Source organism: Silene latifolia, chromosome 10 (assembly GCF_048544455.1).
Source record: "Silene latifolia isolate original U9 population chromosome 10, ASM4854445v1, whole genome shotgun sequence".
Lineage (NCBI taxonomy): Eukaryota > Viridiplantae > Streptophyta > Magnoliopsida > Caryophyllales > Caryophyllaceae > Silene > Silene latifolia.
The window spans coordinates 9,295,852-9,316,646 of record NC_133535.1 but is presented as its reverse complement, the minus strand read 5'-3'; the positions used below and the strand labels follow the sequence as shown (position 1 = coordinate 9,316,646).

The 20,795-nt window shown below is 36.9% G+C and overlaps 2 protein-coding genes across 4 annotated transcripts; one reads left to right on the top strand and one right to left on the bottom strand.

Moving 5' to 3' along the window:
- The first annotated feature begins 412 nt into the window (after positions 1-412).
- LOC141606993 (uncharacterized) lies at positions 413-4,028 on the top strand. Its single transcript, XM_074426372.1, has 3 exons — positions 413-3,113; positions 3,457-3,850; positions 3,971-4,028. The coding sequence occupies exons 1-3, from the start codon at positions 413-415 to the stop codon at positions 4,026-4,028; spliced, it is 3,153 nt and encodes a 1,050-aa protein (XP_074282473.1).
- A 222-nt stretch (positions 4,029-4,250) lies between these two features.
- Positions 4,251-13,712, bottom strand: LOC141604988 (protein SUPPRESSOR OF PHYA-105 1-like). 3 transcript variants are annotated; one of them, XR_012526259.1, is made up of 8 exons: positions 13,193-13,541; positions 10,518-11,919; positions 9,765-9,919; positions 7,957-8,758; positions 7,296-7,442; positions 6,867-7,179; positions 6,723-6,782; positions 4,251-6,028 (listed from the first exon to the last, which is right to left on the bottom strand). XR_012526259.1 is itself a non-coding variant. In XM_074423601.1 (8 exons), the coding sequence occupies exons 2-8, from the start codon at positions 11,853-11,855 to the stop codon at positions 5,837-5,839; spliced, it is 3,012 nt and encodes a 1,003-aa protein (XP_074279702.1). In that variant the 5' UTR covers positions 11,856-11,919; positions 13,524-13,712; the 3' UTR covers positions 4,251-5,836. The 3 variants fall into 3 exon arrangements, 2 of the variants coding, with proteins under 2 accessions (XP_074279702.1, XP_074279701.1); XM_074423601.1 differs by having other exon boundaries at positions 6,867-7,184; positions 13,524-13,712; XM_074423600.1 differs by having other exon boundaries at positions 6,867-7,184; positions 13,193-13,559.
- Positions 13,713-20,795: the final 7,083 nt, after the last annotated feature.

Sequence of the window (20,795 nt, the reverse complement as noted above, 5' to 3'; positions counted from 1 at the left end):
ATCCCTTAACTTTATATCTCCCATTGTTTTTTCTGTAATTTATCTTAAATGAGTATGTGAATTTAAAAGGCAACCAAATAACCGCGCACGCGAAAATGAGACAAATTATTTCATCAAGTTGCAAATTTAACCCAAGTAGCCGTTTTATGGACCAGAATGTCAAATAATGGTAGCTGATAAACAGTTGTCACAGAACATTGACTAACTTAAGTGAAGAGAGCTGACTTCTTTTAAAGTCAATATTCAAAGACATTTTGGAATGAATGGCTTAGAAATGTACAGTAGAGATATAAACTATGATTAATTAAAATGCTTATAAAAACGAGATATCGAGTTGAAGAGAAACTCACATTTAAAACTACCACAAATTCTTGTTTAAGACGGATATAACAACTGCTAACAAGTTTCAAGAATGAAACACATACACCACCAAACTCATGATAATCCCTCAAATTTCATCTTTTTACTGAGAAAGAAAACAGCTTTTCTTGTCATCTTTGTATTTCTGGTGCAAAATATTGCAGCAACTGAAGCCCAGGGTAGTGTCGAGCACCCGGGCAATGAGACTGACCGAGTCGCATTGCTGGCAATCAAAAACCGGTTTATAGATCATCCGAATGGGGTTTTAAGTTCTTGGAATGACTCTATTCCGCATTGTAGTTGGGAGGGGATTACTTGTGGGCGCACACATAATCGAGTGACTGTATTGGATCTAAATTCAAAAGGATTGGCAGGAACTGTTTCTCCTTTCATAGGAAATCTGAGCTTCCTGAAAATCATTAAGCTTTATAATAATAGTTTATCCGGCGAAATCCCCAAACAAGTCGGTCATATATTAAGGCTGGAAGAACTACGGCTAAATAATAACACACTTGTAGGTGAAATTCCAGCCAATATATCACGTTGTCGCAGGCTCAGATATATTTCCTTTGGCTACAACAAGCTCGGGGGAAACCTCCCATCACGATTAAGTGCCTTGTCGGAGCTAGAAACCCTTATTGTGCACAAGAACTATTTTACTGGCACTCTTTTCGACATCATATCAAACCTTACCTCCTTAATTGCAGTATCTGCTGCTGACAACTCATTTACAGGAACTATCCCAAGTAGCATTGATAGGATGCAAAACCTGTCATTCCTTGGATTTGCAGGGAATAAACTCTCTGGCACAATTCCCACATCCCTTTTCAATCTCTCATCCCTTACAACTCTTGATTTTCTTAACAACCAAATGCATGGAGAACTCCCCGAGCATATGGGCTTCACCGTTCCTCAATTGTATTGGTTAGACCTTGGAGATAACAACTTTTCAGGATCAATTCCAATCACGATACAAAACCTCACAGCACTTCAGATTCTTGGACTTGATGGCAATAGTTTTACTGGAAGCTTTCCTCATGATTTTCGGTATTCTTATAACCTCTTTGATTTAACTATTCGGGGAAATTACCTAACGGGTGATATCAACTTCATAAATACATTGGTTAACTGTAGCCAATTAACAATCCTAGATTTTGGAAGCAATAATTTTTCAGGAATATTACCCAAATCTGTAGCCAATCTCTCCACCTCATTGGAATGGTTCATCACCGAAGATACTCTGATAAGCGGAACAATTCCTGCAGGCATTACCAATCTCGTCAGCCTAGTTAATTTAGCTATGGATAACTGCCAATTAACAGGCTCTCTTCCTCATGATATTGGGAAGCTTCAGTTTCTAGAAAAACTTCATTTGTTTTCCAACAGACTGTCAGGTAAAATTCCAAACTCATTGGGAAATTTATCATTCTTGAGTAGTCTTCGTCTACAGAATAATATATTGGAAGGGAGCATACCTCCAAGCCTCGGAAATTGCAAAAGCTTGTTGTACATGTACTTATCATACAACGAACTCAGTGGAACCTTAGGGAATGAGCTATTTGAAGGATCTGCTTCATTTGTTGAACTCGATTTGTCTCATAATCATTTGAAAGGCTCCCTACCTTTGGAAATGAGTAAACAAAATAACCTAGACATCTTAATACTCTCTAACAATAAGTTTTCAGGCGTCATTCCAGACGGTTTAGGTGACTGTTCTGACCTTCAATACTTGTATATGGATGGAAATTCCTTCTACGGAAATATTCCTTCACCCTTTGCTTCTTTGTCTAGCCTGCAAGAAATTGACCTTTCTCAAAACAATTTGTCTGGCCCAATACCACCCTTCTTCTCTAAAATTCCCACATTATATTACCTAAACTTGTCATACAACGATTTTGAGGGAAGTGTTCCAACAAATTCAGTATTTGCAAATGGAAGTGCGTTTTTTGTTGCTGGCAATAGTAGGCTTTGTGGAGGGATTAAACAGCTGCATTTACCCAAGTGCATTCACAGTGAAAGCATAAAAAGGAAAAAAAGAACAATGCCTCATGCCCTTAAGTTGATAATTCCCGTAGTCAGTACACTTATTGCGGCGTTGGCCATGGGAGCAGGGCTGTACCTGGCATGTATCAAAAACAAGAAGAAACCTCTTTTATCAGGTTTAGTGATGGGGAATGCAATTATGAAAGTGTCTTACGACATGTTACTCAAAGCGACAGCTGGTTTTTCTTCAGAGAACCTACTTGGGAAAGGGTCTTTTGGATCAGTGTTCAAGGGGATTTTGGATGGAAGGACGGTTGCTGTGAAAGTTCTCAACCTGCAACACAGTGGTGCATCAAAGAGCTTCATGTCAGAGTGCAAAACATTAAGGAATATCCGTCACCGGAATCTGGTAGGCATCATAACAGCTTGTTCTAGTATTGACTTTCAGAGAAATGATTTTAAAGCACTAGTATATGAGTTCATGCCCAATGGGAGTTTAGACAGATGGTTACATGGAGTGCATGGAAACATGAGCCTATCTCAACGGGTGGATATAGCGATTGATGTAGCCTATGCACTCAACTATCTCCACCATGAGTGTGAAATTCCAATTGTGCACTGTGACTTGAAACCAAGCAACATATTGCTCGATGATGATATGGTCGCTCATGTCGGGGATTTTGGATTAGCACGGTTTCTTACTCAACCACAACATCTGAATCAAAGTAGCACAACTGGAATCAGAGGCACGATAGGCTACGCTGCTCCTGGTAATAATATTTTGACTCCATTTTAAAATTAGACTGACAAACAGCACGTAACAAAATTATTATCAAAAGACCGATGCAAAAACTCAGTCAGCCCCTGGACCTGATGTTAAAATGGTTTATGTAATTTAAGCTTACTAAAGTAGACGACTGTTGATATGCACTGTTAGTCAGCTTGCCTCTCTATCATATATTCATAGTGAATAGTAATCTAAAGAAGACGGAGAAAAGGAAGGGCAAAACATAAAATCCGGACAGTCTAAAGTATTCTATAACTTGTCTATCTATAAAGCCAGTTTTTTCTGCATTTATGTGTCTAAGCATTGTCAATGGGTTCACATGTTAGAGTATGGCCTCGGAAGCAAAGCGTCTAAAGATGGCGACATTTATAGCTATGGCATCTTGCTACTTGAGCTTATGACAGGGAAGAGTCCAACAGACAACATGTTCAAGGAAGACGACAACCTTCGTATGTATGCAGAAGCAACATTACCTGAACAAGTCTTACAAATTGTAGATCCATTACCTGAAAAAAACAATCTCACTGAAGAACCCGATGACACACGAGCAAATAAAGATGAGCTTCAACGAAGAGTGGAATGCATTGTTTCTGTGATTAGCATAGGAGTGTCATGCTCCCACCATTTGCCACATGATCGAATGGAAATAACCGATGCCATAAGCAGACTTCAATCAGCAAGAGACAGCCTTCTCAATGCTAGTAAGAGACGAATCTTCCTGTAAGAGGTATATCATTAGACAAATCATACTTGTGACTTGAGTAACAAAAAATATAACAGTTTCGATTTGATTAGAAAGTTTCTGCTAACAGTACACTTACTCTGCTTGTACGATTGCAGATTCCCAAGGGCCTGTGACGTTGAAAGCAGGAGCTCTACACTTGAAGTCCTAAGATAAAACTACAATCTGTCGTACTTGAATGTAAACACAACTATTAAGTTCTGTCAATTCGCCGTAAACTTGACTAATAACCTGTCATGTACTATACTTCTTTTCAAGTAATCATGTCTTATAGCTTCTCTCTCCCCCACAGTGATATCTTGTGTTTTCGAGGTTCATGGATTTCTAGTCCTAGTTTTAATTAATTTTAGAAGAATATAAGGGAACTTCCGGAGAATGTAAGAATATAAAACCTTCAAGGAATGGACTGGTATTATCATCATGTATATAAACAGGGTACAAAGGATCACAGAATATTCTAGGGGATTACAATGATCATAAATACAGTAACTATACACAATATATAAAGAAACATACAAATATTGTGTCTTGACACACCCCTGCAGTATTGGCAGGAGACGAACAAATAAAAATAATGGATCGAACTCTTGGAAGAATAGAGTAGGGAGACTCTCCCGGAAAATATCAGCATATTGAAGAAACGAAGGGACGAGCAAGACACGGACCTGGCCGAGTTGGTTTTCTTGTACAAAACGGATGCCTATTTCAATGTACTTGATATGTTGATGTACATGAAGAGTTGACAAGTGGACCGCACTCATATTATTGAAAAAACTAGAGTGGCGCTCATCACTGGACGACTGAGTTTGTGAAGGAGTGCATGAAGCCAGCATGTTTTGGCAACAATGTGATGTACAGCATCTGCATTTGGACGACAAGGCGTATTCCGCCAACCAAGAAATGAGGTTATCGCCCAGATATGAGATATACACAACCCAGATGTGGAGCGACAGGTGTGGAGGCAATCGGCCTAGTCAGCACTGGAGAACGCGACAAGTGAAGACGAAGCGACTTGTGGATTTGAAGACCATGGCTTGACGTACCATTGATATTTCGGGAGGATTATCAAAAGTGGCGCCAGATTTGCCATGTAGTTTAGTACGAGTGCCAACGGAAGTGGATTTCAATAGCCCATCTTCGCCGTTCTCGAATTTCTACCATATATTTACAGTTTACTGCCAGAAAGAGCCCTGCCAAATTTTAAGTGACTGAAACTTCATGAAATTAGTGAAGTTCACCCAACTCGGTCATGACGAATTCTTTGCTAAAACCGCTGATAATGGCACAGAGGAGGGTGGGAGAGGAGGCACTGAGAATTATGTCGTTGCAACAATAAGTACACCGTCACCGTAGTTGCATGAATTGGGGTTTGGATCTCAAACCAAATCGTCTGTCCTGGAAGGAGTTTGTAAGTAAACTAGGCCTACATGGTGCTTTTAACTAGAACCCAGTAGCATTTACGAACTTGAACCCGTTCCTTGAATACCGAACCATAACCCATGTAATACTGACCACACACAACACCAAAGCAAGTATCGGAGACAAGACTAGAAAGTCATGGAACCTTGCAGCAAACCATACTCATGTCATCAGGTGTCTTCATCATCCTGTGTCCTGTCGACAGCTAAAAGAGCCAATTCTAGTTCACATTCCCACTCCCAGCTCTTTATTCGGCTGAGCAGCTGCAGCATCCAAGCTCAAAATTCTTGATTTTTCCACTTTTTAAATCATTCTCATTCGTAGTTTTCTGAGTTCATTTTTCAGTGTAACAGTGTAACCTTTTGAGTTGGTTTTCAATATTTCTCCAAACCTTCCTACTTCAATTGCTCTTCAAGAACGTCTTCTTTGATTGCAACGTATCCGTGCATACTGCAGGCTGCCAAGCAGGTACTATTCGAGACAATAGATTTTTAGCGGGATACATCATCATTGATCACAGGGCTAGACCTCTAATTCACGTTAAATTAAACCATCTGCAACAACCTTATGCTTCCACCTGAGTTAGCTGCAAGAACCATGTTTGACTTGCTTCTCCAACAAACACTAGAGACAAACTGTCCACTGTCATCTCCAGCATCATGCTGAGAAATAGGACCAACAGGACTAAATTTGTAAGAGGTGATTGGCATTGGCAGAGATCTATAGTACGTAAAAACCTGAAACAATAACAGACTTAACGCTGTCAGCTTCGTTTTATAATATATAAAAAGAAAAATATTTTCCAAGGAAAGTACCCCCCCCCCCCCCCTCTCACCCCGTTTTGTGTGGTGGAGAATGAGTGTGATTCCCTACTCCAATTGCATGTGCTTATATAAAAAATCGATCTAAGAGTAATCTTACACTATAGGCTTGGGACAAAGGGAGTACAGCGAAATGGGAGTTAAGTCAATCATCTCCAGAACAGTAACACCTATGGACTACCCTTTTCTGGAGATTGGTTAACAAAGCAAGCAGAGAAAATCTCATCATATATTCATACTGGTATGACTCAAAGGCACCAAAAAAGCAACAGAAGTTGTTAAATCAGTTACCATAATCTAAGATTGTCTCTGCATGTTGTTCACATGTACTAAAACCAGACGCATATCCATGTGTTAGAAATGCGGTCAAGGTACATTGTCGAATAAAAATTTTCCATGCATTTTGCCTAATTTGGTGTAATTTTCCCCCCTCCAAATCTACTGTTTTATAAAATAATCACTGAAATTTTCAGATGAACAATTTTTAGGTATTCCACGAAGTCCCAAGCAGCAATGTCTTATATAAATACTCTTACACAAATACAATTTACAAAGGAATTCAGTGATGTTTGATTAAGTTAAAAAAAACCAGATTTTAAGACTATCATACCTCATTGCTTTCTGAACCGCATGCTATGTATCCATCCTGAGCAGACAAGCCGACAAAATGCTGACCACAAAAGAATTACAAAAGTGAGATTATAGAAGTGGTTTTGGCAATCCAAAAAGATCAGAAAGAGATCCGCAAAGAAACCTTCTTATTTGAGTGACCGGTAAAGGTTAGACGGCAAGCATCTGCGGATATTCCAGACATGTTTGTTTTACTGAGATCCCAAAGCTTTAAAGTATTGTCTGTTGAGGCAGAAACAAGTGTTTCCGAATCTACGAATTTGACGTAACTGACTGTCTTCTCATGACCAGCTAATGTACACCAAGGGTTTCTAGTGTACCGAAGATCATAGCCATATATTTTGTGATCAGCTGACCCAAATGCCAAAAGATGAGAAGAGTAAGGAGAATACTGCACGCAGCAAACATTGGCCGGACTCCAGATTGTACTAGTTGACCTTTTCTGCACAAATTCTCACTATCAATAATTTATCGTAATGACAAATGGAGAATTTCATCCACTGCATTCACAATCAAAATAGTCATGTAGAATGGGAGAGAAAAGTTATAATACTTCATTAGTGCACCAGAGTTTCACAGAACAATCATCACTTCCAGTGGCAAACTTGGTAGGGTCAATTCGAGAGAAGTCAACTGACCAAGCCCTCTTCTGGTGTTCCATATGCTGAGAAAATCCAACACCAGTACTCGCATCCCACACCTGTATTTCATTCCAACATAACATAAGAACTTAGAAAACAATTTCCATGAATGCAACAGTGTATATGGGTTGAGAGTTGAGATCATAAATAAGCATTACCACTTCAAGTTATCACAAATTTCACAATAACCATATGGGTTGACTCAATGGATTAAACTTTTAAAGCATGAAGCAATAATTAGCTCATAGACTTTTGCGGGAACAATTGGCCTGCAATTATGCCCTCCTGAACCAAAGTCTCGCACCAATGCACCCTGGTCAATTGGGTGGTAAACATGTGTCGTGCGTGGTTTGAAGGCTATCATAATTGATGTTATAAACACATAACTATCGAGCTTTTCATATTATCAACTACAAATGACATAGGGCTTCAAACCAACAACAAAAATAGAAAAGCCTCAAAGACTCCCAAAAACAGCTTTCTACGGAGTAATTACCAATTAGGTAAGTAGCTTGGAAAATGCAGCAGCTCCGCAAGTTTAAACATAAAAGTCTGTGATCAAGAGATACCAACCTGGACGACACCATCGTAATCAGTTGAAGCCATATAGTTCTTGATGTAGCTGTTCCAGGAGACACAGCTAAGCTTGGATTTATTTCCCACCTCAATCACAGGATAGTGGATATTTATACTGTCATTTAGAAGGGAAGCAAACTCAAATATTTTGATAGTTTTCGATGCTCCGGCAACTGCAATGTATTCTTCATCACGATCAAAGCTCAGGGAACATATAACATTGGGAGAATTCAGTAGATCACCATTCCTCAGAGTTCCACGTAACTCAAATTTACTAAAGCAAGTAAATTTACATAAACCTTCAAAGAACGAATCCAGCCCATTAGCAGACTTCTGTTTCAAGCCGACCAATTCACTTTGAGTTTGTACCTGAGATGAGCTTTCTCTGTTTTTCAGCAAATCTTTATCACCCCGGCCATCGGCAGTTGTTGTAGTAGTTTGGGATCGCATTGAAAAGTAAGCCTTTTCAAGCTGAGACATTTCTGTTATTAATCTAGCCTCATTCCTACCCGACCGAGAAACCGTCTTTATAAATCCTTGAAGACTGCTGTCCCTTTTTGCATGAGCTTGAGATGGAGAGGAAGAAGTCTTTGCCTCTAGTCCTTTTATGTCAGCCTCTATGCATCTAATGTCTTGAATTAACTTCACTGCATGAGCCTCCTTCTTCTCTTTTGAAGAAACTATAAAATCAAGCAGGATTTCCGACTCTCCCATTTCGTCATCATTCCCAGTTACTGTTGAGTTGTCAGTCGATTGCGACTCTCGAAATCCTTGGAACAGATCAGATAGCAAGATTTCCCTGTTACACAGGTATCAATTTTCAGAGATTGTTATAATGCCCATTCTCACGGATCACAAGACTCGCTGTTATTTGGTTATGGATGATGAAGGAATAACGCAAAAAAGGCTAACAAAAAAACTGGTTGCACTTCTTATCATGAAACGTAGTTCTAAAAAGCATGAAGCACACTCAGGGCCCATGGCAATGAGGTGTCAGGTGTGATGTGAAGGAGCGGCCTAATAGACAGTAGGCACACTATTTTTGCAAGCAATTTTTTTCTTTTCCAAAATAAAATTTGTGCAATAATACCTTTCTTGGATTTTAAAGAGGGAAAAAATGTAATGGAGTTAAAACTAGCAATAATATTGTGGCAATGGAGTGATGTAATAATAGAACTAAAAAGGAAAAAAATTGGAAATTGCATGATCTAGGCTTTGACTACATATTTGGTTGTATCCTCAAACCAGCATAGGTTTTATAGCTTTTCTTGCTGCTCCCTAGCGAGTGGACTAGGTCATTACAGGTAGAATAGACTACCAACAGAATTTGATTTGTTTGATCTGTGCCTAGGTTATAGATTTTGATGTCTGTAATATTTATCATTCATTCTAAAAATTCGTTGTCTATTTAGATCATAAAGCTGTAGTTGTCAACTCAGAACCCTAGGCCACGACTTCCGGCGTATAGTGTCCTGTTCTTTTCCTATATTCTAAGATGACTTTAGGCTTTGGGTGGGGAATAGTAACAACAAAATTACCCATTAGAATCGTTTAGCGGCCCAAAATTGTTTGGGATCAAGCTATAGCATTTCCATAACATATGACTTTGGGCTTAAAATTTCACTCGTAATTCCTCTTTTGTGGGTCATTGTTTCACTGTTGCAATATAGGTTCATACTTCCAGAACCAGTCTGGTAGCAGGAAATCAAAATTGTACCCAAATATAGGAATTTTAGACTAGGATGCATCAATCTCAAAGCATAATTTTGTCAAAATAATAGTATGAATGGCACATCTTAAGCTACCTTATCGTTGGACGTGATGATGGATCAGGATGTATAAGCCACAGACAGAACCCAGCTTCTTTAGGGCTTTCAGACAAAATAAACGGTGGTAGTATTCGATGATGCATGTCAAACATTGCAGCAGAATGAGCCAATGAATCAGACGAGCAGAGCAGCTGTTGAACAAAATGAGTATTCATTAGAAATCTCAAAAACCGTAAGGCACGAATATTATAAGATTATAATGCAACTTTGATGACCACAATTTGGCTGGAGTGCATGTGCTAAGGAAGTTAAGAGAGAAACAATAATGAGTTTGAAGTTGAAAAAATCTCGTACATTTTAACGAGGTTCTAAACAATCATAATTCGGCTACTGTTCTCATAATGGTAATTATTTCCCATTCGACAGTTCGTATGATTACATTTTTCTGGTGACAATAGAAAAAGAAAAGGTCAGGAAAAATAAACAGATTTTCTCTACTTCCTCTTGAAGTGTAGGTAGGTCCCATAGGCCATATGTGCTTACTAAAGTTATTACCAATAGAGGAGAATCTCACGTGTCGGGGGAAATTAAAAAGCCAAGGTAAGTCTCACTATGTCAAGGATTCCATCAAGACTCTAGGGAATCACTTCAATATCCTTCCAGTATAGTCCGCAAAATGTTAATTTGATAAGGAAAACGAAGCTACCGTAGCCTTGCAAGTACAGTAGCTTTATAACATCACACAAAAACACGTAAACAAGCTGCATAATACTAATTTTGTATGCTCACCTCAAAAAGTAGCACCCCGAGACTATAAATATTCGACGAAGGTTTGGTAACATTTCCATCAGGGCACTCTGGACAAGCATACCACTTTTCTTCGAGCTGAAGGTTTGAAACAAGAGACTTCTCCAAGACCGTAGTTTGACAGCTAGACATACTTAAAACCCTATTCTCAGTATTATCAGAGCTATATGAACAACCGATATCATGATTAGTATCTTGAAATGTGAGAGACCTAGACCCCCCAATCGAGGTGGTTGGAGATGGATTCTGAAACTTCACGTCTGTGACGAGTTTCGGTTGCTTCACGTTAAAATTGCGTAAAGCTTTGATGTCTTCTTCTGGCGGCCTCTTCTTACCCCTAGCCAGAGGCACAGGAATATCCACATCTGTCCTGGATGACGACCCAATATACTTTAACTGATTTGAAGGTGTTAGAATAAAGAATGATGGCCGCAAATGTTGCAGGACAATTCCTTGAGAGTGAGCCAAACTAACCAACTCTGCAATTTGGCAGAAAACTTGAAGGCGCTCAACTTTGTACTTCATGAAATTCCCAAGTTTAAGCCATTCTCTCAAGTTAATTCCATCACAATTAAGATTTAATTCAACAACACTGCGACGTTGCAAAAGTTTCACTTGAACATCAGGACCCATGCCTACAAAAGAAGACGACTTCCCATCACTTTGACAAGTACCACCATTGTCATGTTGAGTCTTATCCTCTACATCACCATGCATAACACCTTTACCCTTTGGTGTTTTCTTCCCAAAAAATTGAGAAAAACTTGACTTGGATAAAATCTTCATCCTAGCATCTTGAGGGAGCAATGCACTCTCAGAATTGGGAATATTTCCATCCATAGCATCTATGCATACTCTGCCTCGTTCATCAGTATGGTTGCTCTTCAATTGCCGAAAGTGCCATGAGTTGACATCCTCCTTTCGAGAAGTCTCTTTAACACTACCCATGAGCTTATCCTTTGCTCTTAAAAGTGGATCTGCAGCACCACCTTTGAACTTAATACCACCTGACAGCTGATATAAGTGGGGCCAGAGTCCCCTCCTCGAAATATCTTTATCATTTGGAATTTCAGTCATATCCAAGACAGGGTCCTTGTATTTTTCAACCCGTAATTCTCTCATGAGTGAAGCTGGTCGCTCAGATGACTGAGGGCTTGAGGACCGTGGCTCAAGTCCTGATAGGGATAATCCATAATGGTCCACACTATTACTCCCTTGAGTTCCCTTTAATCTTTCTACCATTGATTCGTAATCACCTGGCGGATTAAACACAGGGCGACCATCCTGCTTCAATGGCAAATTCGAACCATCCGTCTTCATCTCTCAACACTATCAGAAGCACTACGCAAATAGTCACGGTTTGCACAACAGAGCCACGGAAGTTCTGCCAAAACAAGTCAATATTTGAGTACAAAAGAAAAGAATCAAAAAAAAGAAAACAATTCCCGCTCAGAAGCCAAACGATCCAATAAACATACAAAACAGAATATTTCTAGACACCAAAAAGGCAATTGTATTATCTGGGATCACATCAACAGCAGCCGCTAGGCTCTAGCAAGAGTGAGCAGGATTACCCAGTTTTGTTTGGTTTTGTTTATGGTCATGCAGCTTCTAAGTAAGCCCATTATACAAGATAAATGACAAGTGCAAATGAATCTACATCAAGTTCAGCTATATAGCACATTCAGTCACTCTCACCTCCTAACATAAATCAGGTGGTGTTTGGTCCAATCTCGATATCAGGAAAAATGTTTAGGCATCACGAAAGAGGTGTAGACTGGTTGATACCTCAAACCCCACTCTTGATAAATTTGTCATACGTGGGTTTTACAGTCATCAACCAATACATCTGGAGTAAAAGTCTCCACAGATTTGGCAACTCGCCTTCCTATCGTCCACTATAAAGAATGAAATTACCAACTATCTTGATTGTTCCAAAACTAATGACACTCCAAGATGGTAAAACTTCATTTCTGTTACCTAAGAATCATTCCATTTACCCGATTTGCGCTTAATAGATAATTAGCCAAGAAAAGGGGTGACAAGAAGAGTAGAAAACCAATCCCAACTGGGTTCTATCAATGAAAGCATGCAATACCTAAATTCAGTTACTTCCCATTACATAATTCCTAACAAAGAAACATCCTAAGGTACACCCAGCTAACCCAGTGTACCATACAACCGTACACCCTAACCAATGAGAATACGACATTTTTATTTCACTTAGATTATGTTTCGTTATTTATGGAAAGTATTACCAATTCAAATGTTCTCATTGGTTGGGGAGTACGGTGACGTAGTCTGTACCCAAAAAATTCTCTCCTAACAAAATGCTTCTCAACTATCAAATCCACATACAAATAGTCACAGCCTCAATTAACAAACATCACATGCAGTAACTCTCAAATTCCAGTTAAGTCTCCTTTAAGACGGCACTATCCGTCTTAAGCTCAAATTCATATCAAATACTATCAAATGTAGTAACAATAAATCATAAAAAACAGCTAAACAAAAACCAAAATCACAAATTACCCATTAAAATCAAGTAATTAACAAGATTAACCTGATAAACAGCTTCATATTCTCTACAATATACACATAAAAACAATTAAATTAACAAAAATCAACAAAGAAAATTACAAAAACACAAACTTTACCTTCTAAAATTGAAAATTGGTACAAAATAAGCAAATGGGCATCTGGGTAAGTGAGATTTTTGTTAAAATGATTGATTTATTCCACTGAATAAGGTACAAAAAAACCCATCTTTATCAATCAAATCATGTTTTGTTTCTTAGAACAGTGTGCATAAATTGGGAAAAAAAAAAGCATACACATTATTATGTAATTTTAATTTAATTTTGAAGAGATGGTGATACATAATTGAATTGAGATTCTCAGCCCACCACCGAGTTACCTCGGCCACAAAAAATTGGACGACGAGTATGATGAACAAAAGCTAATATAAAAATTGATGCGAATTCTGACCTCACAAATAATTGTATTGAATTGCTTTTGAAAACTTGTGACTGCTGGAGTCCCAGTAGTCTTTTGTGAGACGGTTTTACAAAAAGGTGATAAAATTGGTCGTATTTGTGTGCCTAATACAAAAAAATGGTCTTATTTGGCCCAATTTTGTTAGGCTATCGTATTGTGTTTTACGGAAAAAAAAAAATCGGGCGCAATATCAGGCGTCGCGTGTTGATATGGTGATTTGCCGTGTTGTTGTAGCCTGTTAACTAAGCCAGCTAATTTTGGCCCAAAAGTTTGCTCATAGATTCGGTTTTTCATACGATATAAATTGTATATTTGGATAACTTCGTAAATTTTATTATATTAATTTTTCTATTTATACTTCAAAATTTAAAAATAAATAAATAAGTCAAACATGTTGAAGTAAGCATTAAGTTATAACGGCGTAACGATGGGACGCGCTAGCCGGGCGGTCAACTGGGTTTTTTGATCGAACTATCGAAGCATATATAGCCCTTATATATGTTTTTTTTTTTTAAAAATTGTAATCAAGCTCACTTTGTGTTAAAACTAGAATGGCCCAGCAATCCACGCCCCAATTGCCACTCTGCTACCCTTAAACCATCGTTATCAACAAAAATGGTGATCGGTCAGGGGAAAAAAGACTTGAAAATAAAGGGAAAATAAAATGAAATGCATGATCGGTTGTGAGACGACTGAAGTCTTTCTTTACACGCTTTCACTAATGCCATTATTTTGGGATAATTTAAATTTCGATAAAAGTATGATAAATATCTGGTTAAGATGATCATTGATAAATATAAAAAATAAATGAGAAATCATGAAAACAAAGAATCCGTTTTTGAAATAACGCTCAAAAATAAAATAATTGTCGTTTTGGGTCGGTTTTGAAAATATTTGTCGAAATGATGTCCACGTAGCCTCGATTTTGTCGAGCCTATGATACGGTACAAACACGCCATTACAAATGGCGTGTCTAAGGGGTCAAACACGCCATACCCAATGGCGTGTCTATTTTTAGTAGGAAGTCCCAGCAATCCAGTTGCTGGACTAAATGATACAACCAAAACACGCCATACCCAATGGCGGGTTTATTAAGCGAAACACGCCAATACGAATGGCGTGTCTTTGCATAATCTTTTTTTTTTTTACATTTCAGTCAATTTTTCGTCACTTTTCACTATCAATTAGAAAGCATCCTCCATCTCTTCTCACAAGCACCCTAAGTGCGACACAACTCACTTCACCTCTCTCATCTTTCCTCACCCATCTCTCCTCTCCTGCGAATCTTCGGCGTAGTGTTGGCATTGCTTTTCAAATTAAAAAATACTATCTAATTAGCAAGGTAATTTAATTTCTTTTAACTTGTTTAATTACATCTTTTGATGGTAGCTTTAGTTTATTTTGTTTTCATTGTTGGTAATTATACTGTTTTGTGCTTAGATCTACAACTCATACATGTTAATTTAAGCTTGTCTAAAAAACCCCCAAATTTTGAAACCCTAATTAAGATGAACGATTTATGCATGTTAATTGTTGTTTAGTTATGTATTTTGGGGAAATTAGGTTATAGTTAGTTGATTTATACTAAATTTGTTCAATTTTCTTATATAGAATGGAAATTTGTGATTTTCCTCTTATTTGTTATTGAGATGGAGAAGTTGATGTGTCCAATTTAGTATGCTTTTACCCCCTATTTTTAGCTCAACTTTATTTGTTATTGCACTAATACTAGTGTTTTAGTGAGCTACTTACGTGTTCTAGGTATTCTTACATGTATTTGTTACATTTTGTAGGTAATTAAGTTTTTAGTAGCTTTTTCCGTCAAATAAGCAAGAATTGAGCTAAGTGAAGCTAAGTGGAGCAAGACATGATCATGGAAGGGCATTTTGGGAAGAAATTTAAATCTCGAGCATAAAGTGACCAAACTTGGGCTAATGAATAAAAATTGGAAAATGATAAAAGAACAAAAGCCCAAATGGAAGATGTGAACAAGCAAGCTTAGAGATGCTAAATGGGATACCTTTCATGCATTAAACCGGAGGAATTAAGAGGAGTAAAGACATTCCTTAGGATTCCACAAAGCATTTAACCAAGGAACTAAGGAGAAACCGAGATCACCATGACGGTGACCCCGATCGGGGTTATCCTTGCATAGGATTCTTTACGTTTCTTTGCCCCTTATTTCCTATATAAGGGGTGTTAATCTCACACATTTAGGCATCTAATTTTACACAATTCCCATCATGTTATAGTTCACAAAATCCTCTAAATTTTAGATTAGTTTTAGTCATTAGGTTAGTTTAGATTAGTTTAGTTTTTATGTTGTTTACATTTCCTTTAAACAATTCAAGTTATAATTCAATTTCCATTACAAGTTATTTACATTTCATTCCTTATTCTTATTTGCAAGTTCTTCCATTATCAAGGTAATTTCATTTATTGCATTACTTTTATTATTCATTTGTCATTAGATAATTTACATTATGTCCGAGTAATTTCCTTAGTCTAGGGATTAAGGGAGTCATGCTAAATAATAACCACAATTGTTAAATGAGATGTCACGATATTAAAATAGTTTCTATAACATGTTTACATTATATTGTTTAATCTTTGGCTATTGGTCGTAATCGTGGATTAAGTTTGTTAATTCATTCTATAAGTCGAGAGGCACAGAATTGAATTAGACTAAGCATGTGTAGTAGGATGACCTAGTCATAACGAGAGTTCTCTAGGATCCGATCTATGGTTGACACTAATATCTAGAGGTGGGTGTCTTTAGCCTAAGCAATTTATCATTATCAATGCATTTTTAAATTAACATGACTAATTAGTAATTTGCATGTGTGACCCGATTTCCCTAGACGCTTTCTTTATTATTGTTTTCATTTTATTTGCATAACCAACCAACAACCGATAAACCGACCTCGATAGAATTCAATCCATAGCAACTTATTTAGAAAACTCTCGTCTCCTTGTGGTTCGACCCCTATTACTACATTTATTTGTGTTTAGGAAATTTATCTTTGATTAAGTGTGCGACATAGCATATCAGAAGTGTTGGAGCAAAATGGATGTGTATCTTATAGAGAAGGGAATCAATGTTTTATTTTAGTAGTACAAAGATGACGTATCTTGAATTAGTTGAAGAGATATATAAGGGAATCAGCATTCAAAGTTTGGGTACTCAATAGAGGGTGAAGATGAAATTTCTAAGTTTCGAGTGTTTCAAAGTTGTACCCCTTAATAATGAGGGAGCCTTTAAAGCATTATGGGCAAGTATAATTCGTCATTCAAATGCTCCTTCAATGGACATATTTGTAGAAGTTTCCACTAGCCAAATTGTCAATCATACACCAAGTATTAGGCTAGATAATGTTGCTCAATTTGTATCTCTTGAAACTAATGACGTAAATGATGGAAAATTTGATGGTAACTTACAAAGTGATGAAATTGATGAGGAATTGACAATACTTGATGAGAATTTGTTGGCAAATGAAGAAGTTAGTGATGATGATTTTGTCTTTACTAGTGTTCTCATTGTTGAGTTTAATAAGCTTGATCAATTAGATGAGGATGAATTGAATAGTTGGAAAACTTGGGAGAATATGGTTCGACATGAACAAGGGAAAGAGTTTGCAGTTGGACAAGTGTTCCCAAACAAAACTTCACTTAGCGATGAGGTGACATCATATATTGTTAAATCAAATCAATTTTTCAAAGTGGGTGAATCAAAGCCTAATACTATTACCTTCAAATGTGGCCGGTATCCTACACCATGCAATTGGCGGTTAAGGGCTACACAACAAGACTTTCATTCTAAAGCTTTTACCATTGCCACATACAAAGGTCCTCATGACAAGTCTTGTGTTTGTGACATGGTTCCTCAAGACCACATTAATTTGAAACGAGTATTCATAAGTCATGAGATTCATAACCTTATTGAGAGAGATTGGGAATATAAGGTGAACTCTGTTGTTACTCATATTTTAGATAAGTATGGTTACACAATTCTATACACCAAAGCTTGGAATGCAAAACAAAGAGCAATTGAGGAATTATTTGGAGATTGGGATATATCATATGAGTTGCTACCTCGTTTCATGCAAGGTTTAAAAGAATCTAATCCTGGCACAATTGTCCCATTTTATACCACAGATTTTATCTTTTTGCCCGAGTTATGTCATGATGACTCAGATGATTGGGCAGTGATGACACCTACGATTTGTTTCGACATTGTTGAGTGACATTTTCTTAATAGAGTAGCTCGTCAATTTGGGTGGAAACAAGATATCCCTTTAACTTCTGATACAGAACCTAAGTTGCATAAAGTTGACAAAAGGGGTGCCCCTTCACGGAATTGGATAGAAAAACGTCAACCATACATATTAACGTGGGTTAGGAGGGTTGATTTTAGGTTCCGTGGTGTAAAGGGTGATAATGAAATGAGCTACTACGACCCCTACATGGTTTGGTACCGGAATCGCACTATTCTATTCATTAACCCTTTCTTCCAACAAGCTACTTATCAAGCACCATTTAGATCCACACAATATCTTGTAAGTATAACTTAATATACTTGTCTTTTAATACTTAACCAATATTTCATAAAATGTGATTTGTGATACTATCTATTTTGTTTTAGGCTCGTGGTTTTGTCAATGTCCATAATACAAGTGATAAGGAGCTTCAACAAATGCCTCTTGAAGTGCCCCCTCATTTCCGCTCCATGGTTTCATACATTCGGGACTACTCCTCTCAATCTCTTCATCAATATATAGGCTATTCTCATCTTCTTCAACCAACCGAAGAACCAAGGGAAGAAAGTTCACCTATGGTTCATGAGTCACTCGACTCAATAGATATGGAAGACGATGTACCTTTGGTTCAATACACTCGGCGAACTAGACGTTCGCTCTAATTCTTCCATGTCACCCATCAATGAACAAGGTACGCCGGAACCTTGAAAGGGGAAGGGGTTTTGGACTCGCCTTCGAGGGAAGAACAAGAAGAAGATTTGAAGAACTTAATGTAATAGTTAGACGGTTAATGTATTTGATACTTTGGACGGTTAATGTAATTGACATTTTAGTTGGAAAACTTAGAATTTAAACCCCTTGTGCTAAACAATATGGTGTGTAAACTCTATTTTAGTTTTCAATAGACAATGATTTGTATCCAATTTGCATTGTTAAGTTTGGCTGTGCCTTTTGACAATGGAACTAAATGTGGACGAAGTGAAAATGGAAATATTTGTAAAAAAAAATGATACTGCATAGACACGCCATACATATTGGTGTGTCTCTTCCCATAAACACGTCATACGTATTGGCGTGTCTGTGTTTAACCACTTTGCTAGAGCTCACACCTTGGTGAAAAAATGCACCAAAGAAACACGCCACTGCGCCTTTTGACAATGGAACTAATGGCGTGTTTACTGAGGAGGACATGCCACACCTAATGGTGTGTTTTGGTTGTATCATTTAGCACATCTTCTGGATTGCTGGGACTTCTTACTAAAAATAGACACGCCATTGGGTATGGCGTGTTTGACCCCTTAGACACGCCATTTATAATGGCGTGTTTGTACCGTATCTTAGGCTCGAAAAACCGAGCCTACGTGGACACCATTTCGACAAATATTTTCAAAACCGACCCAAAACGACAATTATTTTATTTTTGAGCATTATTTCAAAAAATCGTTCGGAAATAAGTCACCACTTTTAAGTTCAGTTCAGATTCTATAATCAGTTCAAAAAAGTTCAGATCCTTTACATTTAGTTCAGTTCAGATCCTATAAATTTAGAAATTTTCAGCTCCTAAAAGTTCAGTTTAAAAAAGTCCAGCTCCTATAAATTCAGTTCAAAAAAGTTCAGATCAAATTAGACAGGTTCGGAACTTTAAGTTAATGTATATTAGATTATTTATGTTAAACTTTAATTAAAATTAACAGAAACTATTAAATAAGACGATCTTACCCGTGAGACGGTTCACTTTAATATAAAAAATATAATTCATTTAATGCTAATAAATAAGTTTTTTCTTATATAATAGAATTGTCTCAGAACACATTGTGAGGCTGAATCGATCACTTTTTTTATTGTTAAATTAGTTAGTTATATACCATATACGAGTATTATTTAGTTACATACCATACATTAAGTTATGCCTTCAAGCAGGATTGATGATCATTTTATAATTATGAAAAATGAGGACTCATATTAACCATCCTAGGTTTTTGTAAACAACACTAGTCTTTGGGTTAGATATATGTACAACTATATTTATTAGCACAAATATTTGGCGAGGGGAATATTAATACGTGAACAAAATAATGTATATAATGCGAAATAATTTTATCATCTTATTTTGTGTTGCCAATATTTTTGTTTTTGTGAATGTTATCTCTAAAAAGTAAAAATAATAATAATAATTAATTTTATTAAGTTAAGTTAAATTTAGATCTATAAGTTAAGTTTAAAAAAGTCTGGCTTCTATTCAGTTCAGATCACATAACTTCCGTCCAGAAAAGTTCAGATTTTATAAGTTCAGTTCAATTCAGATCTTATAAGTTCGGTTCAGTTCAGATGCTGTAAATTAAGTTAAGAAAAGTTCAGAACCTAGAAATTCAGTTTAAAAAATTTCAACAAAGTTAAGTCCAAAATAACTAAGGCGTAACTCATAGAGCATTCCGTAGAAACAGTATGTAGGTCTTGTTTGGTAAACAACGGATTAATATTAGCAGAAGCAGATTTAGAAAGCAGATTTAACTAGCATAATGATTTAGCACGTTTGACTAGCAGATTTATTTAGTAGAATTATTTTAGAGGTGTTTGGTAATTGACAGTTTTAGATTAGCCGATTTTGTAAAATGACAAATAAAGATATGAATAAATTATTTATTAATATTAAATATATAAATGGAATGTTAATATTTTTCAAGGGGATAAAGAAGACAATTTTTCTTCTTTCTAATCCGCTAACCCAATATGCTGATAAGAGCGGCATATTGCAAAATAGCATATTGGACTTCAATATGCTATTTCAATACGTAGTTGCTCATTCATGTACAGGTTTTACTCATTCATGTACTTTTTTTCATTATTTTTCCATACTATACCCTTTGCTTAATTCTCTCTAAGTCTCTCTAATTCTCTCCCTCATAAAATTAATTAGATTCTACAAAATTAATCAAATCCGTCAAATTACACAATTATGGATGCTAATTTTCATATCGATTAGGTAATAATTCTAATTCTTAATTTT